General features: G+C 36.1%; 1 protein-coding gene across 1 annotated transcript in view; it reads right to left on the reverse strand.

Annotated features, from left to right (window-relative positions):
• Nucleotides 1-3,311: 3,311 nt before the first annotated feature.
• ablim1b (actin binding LIM protein 1b) overlaps nt 3,312-14,168 on the reverse strand; it is a 165,298-nt gene continuing 154,441 nt past the window's right edge. The window contains exons 23-24 of the mRNA XM_069189247.1: nt 11,279-11,359; nt 3,312-10,876 (exon numbers count right to left, since the gene is read on the reverse strand). Coding sequence (XP_069045348.1) covers nt 10,763-10,876; nt 11,279-11,359 — 195 coding nt within the window. The 3' untranslated portion in view covers nt 3,312-10,762. The remainder of the gene's footprint in view (nt 10,877-11,278; nt 11,360-14,168) is intronic.

A 14,168-nucleotide genomic window follows, 5' to 3' on the forward strand; every position in this document is an offset into this window, starting at 1 on the left:
CTTTATTGGCCATATACAATTTCTTGTATTTGGAATTTGTCTTTTCACATACACTAGCATGCTCTCCATGAGACACACAGGAACACAGACGGGGAAAGAGAAGCTTGGGGTAAGAGCACAGGGTCAGCCACTTATACGGCACCCATGGAGCAGTTGGGGTTAAGGCCCAACAGAGTAGGATTCCTCTGCCAGCTGCTGATTTGAACCAGCAACCTTCTAGCCACAGGCCCAGATCCTTAGCCACACCAGATAGGGTGCTATCTATATGTACCTAATGCTAACCTATTGTGTTAAGAGCATAATACAGGCTAATCTTGAGGTGAATTTGTTCCCAAATATAGTGGGAATAATATCATCACTTTCCAATGAGTTAATGCATGTATTTGTAATATTTAACTACATTTGCTAACCAGTCACACCACATTTATTAAAAAATAAGTTTATCAATACATGTTTATTCATAAAAATGTTATTTATTAATTTCTATCCTTATAAGTAGATATATTACAGCCAATGCGTCTAGATACTTAAGTATGTGATAGAGAATTGACTCAAGTATGTGATAGAGATAGAGAAAAATTAAAGAAATACATGTACAGATATAAGTGGGTAAGTCTTGAAAGTTTTCTCTCACATCTGGGTGTCAATTGAAAAGATTTGTTTTATTTTGTATTGTGATGGGACTCTACGCTTGTGGTTCTCATGGGGAAAGCAGTGATATTGAGGAATTTGAGATACAGAGAATAAGTTGTGTAGGCAAATATAAGGGTGCGTTAAAGAAAAAAAATTCTTATCTCATCTTTTTAAACATGATCATTTATGACGGTTCTTCGGAGCACTGTCCCTTCTCTCTCCTGTGGCTGTGGTCCAATTATACCAGTGGTGAAATAGTCGGAGCCAAATGTCTTTCAGACAGAACAATGGTCTCATCCCAGTCGATAGCAAGGTTGTGTAGGACTGCACATGCCACTGTGATGGTGCTGGCTCTTAATGGACTGGTATGCGGACAAAATGAGAGGCAAGCACAACACTGTTCCAAAAGGCTCTTTCAGTGTAGGCTCTTTCTCTTTTATGATGCCTGTTTTAGCACAGCTCTGGTGGTGTTGTCGGATTGTATTCAGGTGTCAGGGGATACTATCATGAAAGATAACCGTGGTCACCCATGAGGTCTCCACAATACAAGCCTTCCTCAAAATTTGATTTCAGACAACTGTTTGTCAAAAATCCCTGTGTACTGCTAGCCCATCTTGTTACCACGTTGAGAAATCTTGCACACAATCTGACAATTAATAAAAATATAGCCATGCGTATTGATGTAAACTGGATCCTTCCTTTGCCTGTGAAAGTGAAATGGTTTATGAGTACAATCAACAGCACCAACAGTGTCTGGGATTCTGGCCTGTAGATGTAAGAAGCTGTGCAGATTTCCCGTTGCCAATTTTAATTTTGCATAGCGATGTGTGTAGGCATGCAATGACTGCAGTGCGTCTGTGAACTGTACGACAAATCGTGCTCTCCTGCACTTTTACCACCACAACAAAAAAGGTCCAGTGGCAAAACATCTCATCTCTTACGCCTCTTCTGGTGTATTTTAGCATAAATGCAGCTCTTGAACTAAAAACTAACATTAAATTGACAAGGACGTTCATGTACGTATATACTGTATAAACGTGAACAAAGTACAGTATCAATTAGACATTTTTATTTGCCGATCAGCTGAATGTTCTGATTCAGAGCTCCCTGCAGTTTTGTGCTAATTAGAACAATGACAATGCTGAGCCCTTGGCACCATACTAAACACATACTCCAAAGATTTTTGTCTGCAAAGCTCTTCCTTTATTGTTGAAATTGAGCTCAAAGCTGAAGATGTTCTCCAAATAGTACCTTGTTGACTTGTCCAAAACCTAGTACGGAGGTGTGTGCTAAATCCAATTATTCATTGCAAATAACACTATGTATTATTATGATATGTGTATGTGTAGGTATAGATATTTATGTATGTACAGTATCTGTACACAGTATGTACTGTATACTTACAGTACATATACAAATATATATATATGTGTACAGTATGTGCATGTGGATACTGTATGTACGTGTATGTACATCTGTATTGGAAAGTGTAGGTAAATATGTACTATGTGTATTTCTATGTAAATATATGTGTTTCTGTATGTATACCGTATGTGTATTTGTATATATACTGTACATATGAATATGTCTGTATATACTGTATGTGTATGTACAGTATATGTGTACAGTATATGATGAATGTATGTGTATGTATACGGTATGTACAGTATGTGCATATACAGTATATGTGTATTCATACATGTACAGTATGTGTATTTATGTGTATGTATACAGCTACCCACCTGAACTACTACTGTATACTGTATATGTACATTTACAAGTATATACAGTATATATGAGTTTCTGACATTGCTCTTATTTAGTTTAAGTCTTACCTTAGTGATCACCATCACTTTGTTTCTTTTATCGTTTCCAGTTCTGAAGTTGGACTCATTAAGCATGGTATTCCTCCGGGCTTGACTCAGGGCCCCCTACTCTTCAGCATTAACAGTACATGTTCCCATTTGGTCAGCCATTAAGATCACACGGTCTAAATGATCATTTCTATGCTGATGATACTCAGATCTACGTCCATGCTAAAGCTGATGCTGAAGTGACTGTCTCTGATCTGTCTAATTGCATCTCTGAAATAAAAACATGGATGACTCAAAATGTCCTTCATTTAAACTGTGGCAAGACTGAAGTCATGCTTCTCAGCATTCCCCATCACCCAATGCAGTTACCCCACCTGTGGTTGATACTGTACTTGAATTTCAATCTAAACTGAAGAACCTGGAGGAAATATTTGATCCAGGCTTGACATCTGACATATTATCAAAACATCATTCTTCCACCTCAGAAATATTGCAAGACTATGTCTTATGCTGTCACTAACTTGCTGAAAAGCTGGTCAACACTTTCATCTTCTCTCAATTTGACTACTATAGTCATACTCATTGGGGTACAGTATCTAAATCCACATTGAACAAACAGTTCAAGAATGTCCAGAATTCAGCAATCAGAATCCTGAACAAGTTGAGTGTAATAATTGGTATTAAGTATTATTGCAATATGATAATATTTATACTGTAATATAAAGGAACATGGAAACTAAACATGTTTTCATAGATTCAAGGCACTAAAAAATTGAAGGGTTTTGCAAGAACAATTTGCTTTCTTTGTTGTTGAACAAGCACCTTTCAAGCACACTGGAATAAACAACTTATACAATTTAAATGTTAAGCACAAAAGATTTTTTTATTTATGACCTGAATACAACAGTGATAATATTGTGTCATATGGCATTTAAGTGTTGCTTGCAACAAAGGCAGAGGTTAGTACAGTACAGTATGTTGAAAATTCCAAATATACAGAATAGACCAGAAAAATGGCAGTGCAAATTTTATCTCGCATGTAAGAAAACAAATTGGAAATGAACACTGAGGATACTGAAAGATGATATTAATGGCACATAAAGATTTTAAATGAGTAAAATAAACTCATACTTTATTATAATAAAAACCAAAACACTGTTTCATATGTGGAGATGAAAGTCCAGTCTCTTTTGGATGAATAAAGAATAGCACTTCAATAACGACATTAATACTTCTACATGTACTGTAGATGCGGATCTCTATGACACCTGGAGAATGAGATGCAACAGGTAATAAAACTAGACTTCTGGTTACAATAAAAAAAGTCTAAATGCAAATTAAGGTTAAAATATTTTAAGAACAAAGGATAACACAATGGTCAGATCAACACCTGAAATTTATACCAGAAAGGCAAAAATAAATACTGTACTTTTATTGCCATTTAAGAGAGGAAAAAAGAAGCAATGGTATTCACACTATACCAGACAATGGATCTACAGTAAGGTCAAGAAATTATGAAACCAAAGGAATAAAGTCAGATTCCCTTGTAATCCATGGCCCCATAATTATAATAGAAAAGTATTAAAGGTTAATTTTGTTTAACAAAGGCAGTCAACCTGACTACCGAATTATTTGTATATTTGTACCAATGATTTATCTGTCTGTGTTACATCTGACAGAACCTACTGTATGTTATAAGAAAACATATGTGGGTGAGTGAGGATCAGGTTGGGATATGAATGGGATATGAATGAGATCTGGTCATGCAAACAGTCCAAGACAAATAAGGACAAAAATAATTGAGCACCCATAAGTATTTTGCATCATTTTTTCTAAAATAACACCAGAATAAACAACGGTTTGAACCTTTTCATGAACTTGGATGAAGACAGTCAAATTAATGACAAACCATAACAAACTACTGTAAGTAGACTTGCACAACCCAAGAGAACCCAATTGTTCTCTTCGGACACAGAAGCAGCATGCACCCACACACACTCAACAGCACCTACTGTATAAAGGAATAATTGTGAACCCAACAGCTCAAGTGTTTAAGCTTCTTACATGTTTTGAGCAGCAAACTGATAGCAAATGACATTTTCTTCTACAAAAAAACAAAAGCAATCAGCAAGTGTAGCCACTTGGGATAATGATTCTGTATCCACACTTTAAGCACATACTGAAATAAACAATAATTTTTCCCCTTCCTCTATCATTTACACGAAGGAACAGTCAAAAGTTTGCTTTTAACTCACCTCTAAAGCATGTGTATTTCATAGTTCTGCCTCTGCGGTAAGCTACCAGTTGTTGTGACTGGAAAAGAGGCTAGATTAGACGCAACAGTGTAGGTGGTCACTAACATTTTTAAAGGGCGAGATTAATGAAGAGCTGGTATGATTTTCAAAGTGCAGTATAATTCACCTGGTTGATGTAAAAGCACAGAGAGAAAAATTGAATGATAGCATATTTGCCATAGAGCACCACGGATATAAATAGTGGTTTTATGTTGAAAGCATGAATTTATATATATATAATTAATATACATATTACAGGGGAATACTACAACATAAACAATAGCTTGCAATTCTAAATCTTACTAGTTCAGAATAATAAGATTGTCTCTAGTTTTGCGTTTTTAATGAGTACAATGATGTATTTTACTACCCAAGACCAAAACATAATGTCAGTTTTATGTACCATAGTTGATAAAACAAGGGTATTTCACATAAAATGTGCTCATTTTAAGAGCTTTTACACAATCCCATAAGCCTTTTTACAGGTTCATATGGAATTTGCCAAAGCAACCCATAGTTTAAAGGCAATGAGAATGTACCAGTAAAAGGCTAGGCATTATACTAAAATAAAACAGAAATAGTATCTGGATTAGGGAACTATTTTTCTGAATTTTGTACATGAATGTCAGATTTAAGAAGTAACCACAAAACACAACTTTCTCCTAGATACAGTAACTGTGAACAACAGTAAGAAACAGAAGTTGGAAGTTCACTAAAACCTCCACCTTTATAGAAATGAACCTGCTGAGACTAACCGTTATGCCTCTCTTTTGTAAATGGTAAGAAAGTATTTTCATGTTTAGATTTTCTAATAAAACAGAGAGACAGATGAATAGGTAATATCCCGGCTACTGTAACATGCCATATTATGTTCACACAACCATTGCTGCAAAAAATGCCAATCCTAAATACAGTCCAGCACATTTTTGTGATTAAAGCTATATGGGCTGTATGTAATCTGGGTGGCACGTGGTTAGCATTGCTGCCTCACAATGCCAGGGCCCTGGGTTCGATTCCAGACCTGGGGTGCTGTCTGTATGGTGTTTGTAGTATGTTCTCCCTGTGCTCACGTGAGTTTGCACAGGGTACTATGGTATCCTCCCACAGTCCAAAGACATACTGGTAGTTAATTGGCTTCTAGGTAATCGTCCCTGGTGTGAGTGTGTGCGTGTCTGTTTGTGTTTATGCCTGCCCTGTGATGAACTGGCGTTCCATCTGGGATGTATATCACATGATAGGCTCCAGCTCCCCCACGACCCTCTACTGGATTATGTGGTTAGAAAATGGATGGATTGCAACAAAACACATTACTTGTATGAAAACAAGTGAATAAGTGGGACAGATAAGGATTCTTCAAACTGCATTTGCAAAGCATAGACTCAGCATGTTCATGGGGTAACTTTGAAAGCTTTAAGATGTTTGCCTTCAGTAGCTGCATAGCAAGAACATAGCACAGCACTGCAGATATCAATTCACAAGTAGTCAGCATGTTACAATTGTGACTGACTTACTTTCTGACTGCATTCACACCTCTTCTGAGATATTTTGGAGACTATGATATAGTTCTTGAAGACTTGGATGAGGTGTTCACTCCATTTTAGAAACTCTTCTTGCATCTTTGATTCAGTTATTTTGCTGTACATCTATAACATCAACATTTCATATGCATTGTACATTTTTAACAGAGGTGTGTGATCATAATGTGATGTCCAGGTTAGAAAGTGATTAAGAGCATAAGAAAGGATGCAATTTAGAGACGATCATGTGACCTATAAAGTTTGTTTGGCAGTATTGATTAATTAAAAGGTCTTAATGCTTTGGCTTCTTTTTAATGCGTGGATGCTTTAAACAGCATTGTTGGGTAGCTTGTACCATTCTCCTACAACCTTCTGCATAAAGAGTAGCTAGTTTTTTTTGTTTGTTTTAAATGAGCATCCACATAGTTTCCACTTGTGCCCTTAGTTTTCACTGTTCATTCTCAGGATGTCCACTGGGCTCACCTTGTCATTGCTTTTGAGAATTTTTAATAATACTGTAGGTTCAGGTGCCCTGGTAGTCTACTCTGATCAAGTATAAAGAAGAATATCTATGAGAAGTAGAACTGTGATTATTCAACTAAACAAAAAGGGATATTAGAAGATAGAGCCCCATAATTACACTAATCTAAAACATTCAATTATTATTGGTAAAATTAAAATATCTGATTGTAGATTTTATTCTTCATGCACACAATGTGTCCTGGAGCATTTGAATCACACAGTATAACAGACATACTACATGTATTATAAACCCTGTTTCCAGATGTCAATAAAGTAAAGCCTAGGCAGTGATCAATGTTCTGTACAGTGTTTGTGCTTAAAACAGACAATCGTAATTGCTCTGTCTGCTAATGGAGTCGAAGCCTCTATCTGCAACAAAATAAATTTACTTGGATTGACTGAAAACTGTACTAGAAGTCAATTTAACTTCTGCAATGAACCTGATGCCCTATTTGGAAATCCATAAGAGGACAATTGGGTTGAATTTTAAGTGGTTTCTGAAAATGTCGCGGTTTTAGTAATTTACTTATAAAGTACAGCAGCGGACAAACCAGGGTTGGTCTAGGGCAGAAAACAAGAGTGCACCCACACATCAAAGGTGTTTGTCTCATTTTCATATTGAGCTTGGAAATTACTGTATGCACTAAGGAATTGTGGACAGTGTACTATGGAAAAAAAACGTCAATAATTGAAACCATCATAATGGGCTGTGAATTATTCTGAGGGTGTGCTCTTTATTCTTTTTTGTGTTGTAAATAGTTTGACCAAGAGTTCCAGCCTGTGCTCCATTTGCATCATTGCACAAGCAATGCTCTCCCAGCTGTGTCCACTATGTGAAGGGCTACCTATAACAATACTACACAAAACATGAAAAGATAGCATAAAAACACAGACATGTTGCTGCAGAAAAAACCTTATAAAGAGAAAAGAATCAGATGCATTTTGAAAATCAACTTTAAAAATAAGTCATATGAGAAATTGTAAATTCAAGATGGGACTCCCCATACATCTAGTTTCACAGATCTCATTTGCTCAGTACTTAGAGCCATAAGGAATTTATTCTACCAGGGGAACACAAGGTGCAAAGATAGACTGAACAAAGACATCAGTGACAATATTATGAGTTATCCTCTATTAGTTCTGGAACACACATATAGTGACTCACAATTGTAAAGTTTATTTTTATCACAATTGTACGGTATTATCAGAAACATTTTCCTTTGTCTGCTACTATTCTATCTATCCAGGCACACCTACTATCTATCCAATCCAGGATAAGGGTCACCCAGTCAATGTGTTTAACAGCCATAACTCCTCACAGAGCCATAAATAGTGCCATTTTCAAACAAAATGAGCCAATCCACAACTCCATTTTTCTATATTACTGTATACTTATTATAATCTCATGCTACTGTGTCTTCTCCCATGCTATGCAGGGAAGAGGTGAGAAAATGAGTAACATTATTAAAATATCCAGTTTTTAATTGAAGTTATCAAAACTCCACAAGGTTCTTTTATAAACTTCTGCCAAATATAGAAACATGAGAACTTATGTTTTGAATGGGTTTTTAAATATTAAATGGAATTTAATATTGCACACCCTGGAAAAAAGTTACATTTTACATTTCATTCAATATATGAAAATAAATATCCTTTCTCTCACCCTCATTCCTCCACACACCTGAAGAAGGCTCTGCAGCCATGTTTTTTGAAAATAGTGAAATACACCTTTTCTCTTTAGTTTGTAATACACAAATGTGTATTGTGTGTCATTGTTCATACTGCTGGAATGAGAGGAAATATAATTTCCACTGAAATACAACTAAAAACTTTTCTTTAGCAGTTTTGTGATTGGACTTTTAAAGACAAATTTTTAAAATTGACACTTGCATAGGTCGTACAATCAATGATCGCTCTAGAATTTTTAATATTATGAATAATTTTTACTGTGACCTGAATCACAGTAAACTCTAGCAGAAAATAGATTTTATTCAGAATCTGTTACTGAATTATGCCATGTTTGCTTTAAAACAACAAAACAGGGATGATTTAGTGTCACACGTCAATCAAAAAACATAGTTGAAAACAAAGAAGCTACCTCCTTGTCTTTTTTCCAGATGTTTATTAATACTTCCATACATTTTTGAAGCATAAGAAAAATCCTTAAAACTTCACTAAAGGACAGCTGAAGATGCACATACTGTATAAAGGGTTAAACAAACAGAAAGGCTAACTTTGTAATCATTCAGCACATTCACCTGCTGTTCAGCAGAGCCACCTATCTCCCTGCCTAGACTGTAGTTGCTCCTGTTTCTGCTTTCACTTTACAGCACCTATACACACACAACCCCATTCACCTACAGCACACAGTGAAAAGTTTTATCAAGCAAGGACACAATTTGGGAAACATATCTGGAAACCACACACCATGCTCTCAGTGCTGGGCAGGAAAAAAAATAAAAACAGTAAGATTTGCTGTCTTTTATTTTTCAGTAGCACTGTTACATTATTAAAATCTCTATTTCAAAAGAAAAACGGTAATATAAAAATAGCATAACTCAATCTTCCCTATTATCCTTTCATGAGATAAAGCTTTAAATGGCCCTCTACTGGCAGAACCTGATAGTTGTATTAATGTTTCCTTGTATTGCTCCTTAGAACACAAAATGGCTTGCACAGGTGGAAAATCTTTTCTTTGCATTTAGTTTTCATGTGCCAATGATGAGTAAACGACATGCTCTCAAATACTTAACAGGAGGGCATATAATTTCATCCTATTTTTTTTTCTTGGTCTTAATTTCCAGATGCAACAGAAGGTTCACTGGTGATGGGTAACAAGCTTTGAATTCAAGATTACCATGGTAACCAGTGTGCCAATTGGTCCCAGAGACCCTGCTGGAGAACAACATAATCAGCAGTAAAAGTCCATTAAAACTTAGCACACAACATTACAAAAAGAACTACTGGAGTAGATTAATGTTTGAAGGGAATGGGTCATTTTGTACCAAAATTTCCAGGCTTAAAATTCCACAATCCCCGTGTAGCTTATAATGTAGCTGCTGGTTTTTCACAGTAAATAAAAGCACTATTTTTTATATCTGGCAATAAAACTCTGCAAAATGAGATGCAGCAGCCCTAACGTTCCTAACCGCAGTCTTTACATGTGTGGTTTGGCTTATTTGGCATGCATATTTGACCAAACAGCATTACACAATTACAAAACAAATTCCTAGCAGAGGCCTAGCAGAAAGCAAGCCTTCTTTGTAACCAGGTGACCATTAACAAGAACTGATAGGTCCCGAACAAGCATGATCCCTAGCAACTTACTCAGACCAAGTGGGCATTGTCAGTCTCACTTGATAAACCCTTCCCCTGTGAGAAAATGCCTAAATGCAAGGTGGTTACATACAGGAATAGTAAAGATGAGGTCTTTCATTTTCAACATCACTGTGAGCCATTTTCTCTGCTACAAATTGTTGTCTTGCAGATAGCTCAGACTGTTGATTAGTAACAGCTGTCCAGGAGAGAGTCTTGAATATTGCCCTTAATTGGCTCCTTAGCATGGGAAATCTTTCAATGCCTCAAGGTTCTGCTAATAAAGTTCCATGGTGTTATGGCAGAAACAAAAATGAAATGAAAGAAAAGGAAGTGATTTCCTTTCAAAAGCCATTACAAAACAAGCACACCAACATTCATGTGTTGTTGTTGTTATTTTCGCTTTTACTTTTTTGACTAAACAATTTTATTTTACCCTCTTACAACTATTCCAAAGAAAGTTTGCAATTTGTGTATAGCTGCAGTACCAAAAGGGCAACCACTCCTGTCTTACTGGAAGCAAGAAAAAAAAAGATTTTTGTTCTGCTTTGATTTTGCTTCCTTGTGGTTTTCAACAACAACAACAGGGAAAAAAAAACCTCTACATGTATATTACAATATTTGTGTGATAACTTCATTTTATAAATAAAACATGCATGGTCTGAGCTTAGAAGAGTTTTGCCTTTTTCTTCATGTCGTTGCGTTTCCAGAGAGGTAATCTGTCAAATTCTTGGATTTCCATTCCAAAGATATCAAAGAAAATTTCAGGTGCCAAGTGGCGCTGAAGACAAAAGAGTGATAGTCAGGAACAGGTAAACCAAAACGTCTGTAACGAGTTGCCTTTTACAAAATATGCTTTCTAAAAGAGGTCTCACCAGTACTGGTGACATAGTCCTAGTTTCAGAGGAAATATATTTTGGAATTTATATTGCTGCACACATGCCAATGCCCAATACTATGAGGGACACTCAAATTATAATTTACTGAGAGAGTGGAAACCACAAAAGTATTGATTTTTTTTATTCTATGCTAAGGCTCAAATAAAAGTTTAAATAAGATGGAAGGCACCTTATGATCTGTACTCATCTACAGTACATCTACTGCATTTATTTACTATATATACATTTATTTACTATATATACTTAGATATCATAAGTGTTCAATTTCAAACTATTTTGCTTACCTCCAGCCTTGTTCGGTCTACATCTCTTGGTAGTTTAGTGCGCCCTCTGTTGGTAACCATGAGCATTTCATATGGATACACCTATAATGAAAAAATAACCATGTAATCTCCAAAGTAGAAGTCACAAATCCACATCTATAAAAATCAAACTCGGGACCCTTTATTACTTGACTGAACATCTAAAAATTGTGGAATGATGGAAGCATTTGGAATAATTATATCTTCTCTCCCCCCACACAAAACTGTTTTAGAGTAAGCAAAGAATGAAGAAAACTATGCTTTTCCATTTTTATATACAGTATCTCTTATTTGAATAAAACATATACAAGTGTGAGATGTAAAAATGTACATTATATTCCAAGGAATATAAAATGCAATATATGCATTACTAAAACATAATAAAAAATGATCACTTTATTCCTTCAGGGTATTCAGGCAGGGAGACTGAAGATCAGTTCAGGACCTTCAATCTCTCTATATTACAGGACTCTTATCCTTGGCCAATCTGTCTGGTCAGGTTTTATACACATTAAAGAAGTGCCACCAGGAAAGTGTTGCAATTTTTGAAAACGTATGTTTAGGTCATTAAGAACTGAGATAAATTGAAACCAAATCTGATACACTGGCTGTGCCTGATCTGGATTGAACACCACAGCTCTGTACAGTACCTTTAGTTAGGCCAGTTTTTACCAAGAACTTGATCATTTCGAAATGGACTGCTAAGACCCAAAGTCCAGCCTTTCCTTGTTGTTACTCTTGTTGTGCAGGGCTGCTTCTCTAAACCTCTGTTACTCAGCAGTCTCTTATAAAGCACAACAAATCTTACCTACAGTAAGGTACTAAATAATTCATTTATTGTTGGATAAATGTTCCTGAGTATTTTTTTTTCATTTTACATGGTTACATTTTGTGAAAGAATCACCAGTCCACCTTAATGAACCCTACATTAGCTGATCCTGATTCATTAAGGCAGACTGGCAATCCCAAACAGAGATCCAAAAGAACTCCTTACATCTTAAAAGCATCTTTAATTTTTTTTTTCTGTACAGGTTTCTTGGCTGGTAAAAAAACATGCTCAAGATCATGAGAAGGGAAATCACAATTGATAACCTCCAAAGAGCGGTCAAAAAGGTTTGCTGGGTTTAAAGTACATGCGGCCCCAGGAAACTGTGTACTACAGTACCTCTTTATCTTACGAGGACAAGGAATGAATGACATGATACCGGAGTACACCCCCAAAGAATAGGGACAGCCTGCATGACAGCGTGCAAAATGTCTTTGAAGTGACGAGATTGAGTGATGTGTGCATGGAAACACAACAGTGCTCGCCATTGCAAGAGTTATGTGGTTTTTCCATACACCCTACACCTGCACTAGAGATTCACGTTACTTCAATGTGCTTTGAATTTGAATAACTGTGAAAGAGAAACAAAACGTAGCAGACTACTTTGCTTATATTCAAATAAGTACAGTAATACACCATACTAACACTTTCTCCTTTAATACATTAAATGGAAAAAAAGTCATTAAAACAGGTAAGATGCCAGAGCTTGTTTGGGGGTCTAAAACTAAAATAAAAATGTTAAAAACCCACCACCCACAATGACACACAGTAGACCCACAAAAAACACTAAGCTTTACCAAATGTGTTAAGACTTTATAAATTAAGATATTTCTTGACAAATCAACAGTGTGGGGAATCGTGATAAATTAAATAATGTATTCATTGTGACAGGTAACACATTTAACTATTGCAATGCAGCTAATTAGGCTAGTACATAATGCACTATAATGTTTGAGACAATAGACCAAACACTAACAGTACAGCCAATAAGGGGTTGGGGGATTTATTAAAAGTAAAAATGTCTTTTGTGAATTACAATTGTATTTCTTCTAGTAATTATTAAGAACTGACCAAACATCTTATTCCTACTGTAGCACTTTATCAAATGCCAGGTCAAAGAATGTCCAATTTGTCAGATATAATAAAGTAACAGCATTTTAAGAAATAAGGGGCATTATCCATTCCAATGTATTGTTGAAACTACAGTACTAAGTGACAGGTTTTCAAACCAATAAGTTTGAAGTCTACTTCATGTCCATTACTCGTCTGTTCTGAAGTACTGTTGTGTCCACTTTATGACATTAAATTAATAATCACACCTTGAATCAACTTGCAGCAACCAGGTCACAGGTCATTGCATGACATCAAGTGTTGGAGAAATGCATTACTCTGTTGGCACTGGGTGCTGCCACATAGACAGCTGTTGTTAGAATATACAGTATCCTTACACCAACCACAACTCCATGGGACATCTTGAAAGAGAATACAGTGCACCTGAAACTAATAAGTCACACTGGCACTTGTAGTTGCCAAAGAAACCCTTTTGTCCAAAAGGAGCACATGGAAATGTACAATGCTGTATTTCTTGGAATCCTGCCACCTATCTTTCAACACCACCAATTTGAGTTCCTTTTTAGCATGAAATACAACACATGTAAATGTAAAAACATCCCATGTGACGCAGGCCAGGTATACTTTTACTTCCTGCACTTAAATAGTTTTACCTCTGGACGACTCATGTGAAAGAAATGTTTGAGATGAGAATGACGAGGCTAGCAGGCCAAGCTAAATAGGAACAAGTCCAGAATAAACTAAGCACTTCCACTTTTACTTGCACAGCATCATGAGAAGTAAAAACAAAACATGCCGAAGAGGAGTTTCTCATGCTTACAGGAAAATACCACTACAGGAAAATCTAAGATACCATTCTCAAAGAGATGTTAAAGTTGATACAGAGCAGTGAGATACTACTGTAGATTCACATTATATCTACAGCAAGTGTTTCCAGTGAAACACAAATACTTCACTGCAGTTGAGTGTGACTAG

The sequence above is a fragment of the Lepisosteus oculatus genome, chromosome 4 (genome assembly GCF_040954835.1).
Source record: "Lepisosteus oculatus isolate fLepOcu1 chromosome 4, fLepOcu1.hap2, whole genome shotgun sequence".
In the NCBI taxonomy this organism is placed as follows: domain Eukaryota; kingdom Metazoa; phylum Chordata; class Actinopteri; order Semionotiformes; family Lepisosteidae; genus Lepisosteus; species Lepisosteus oculatus.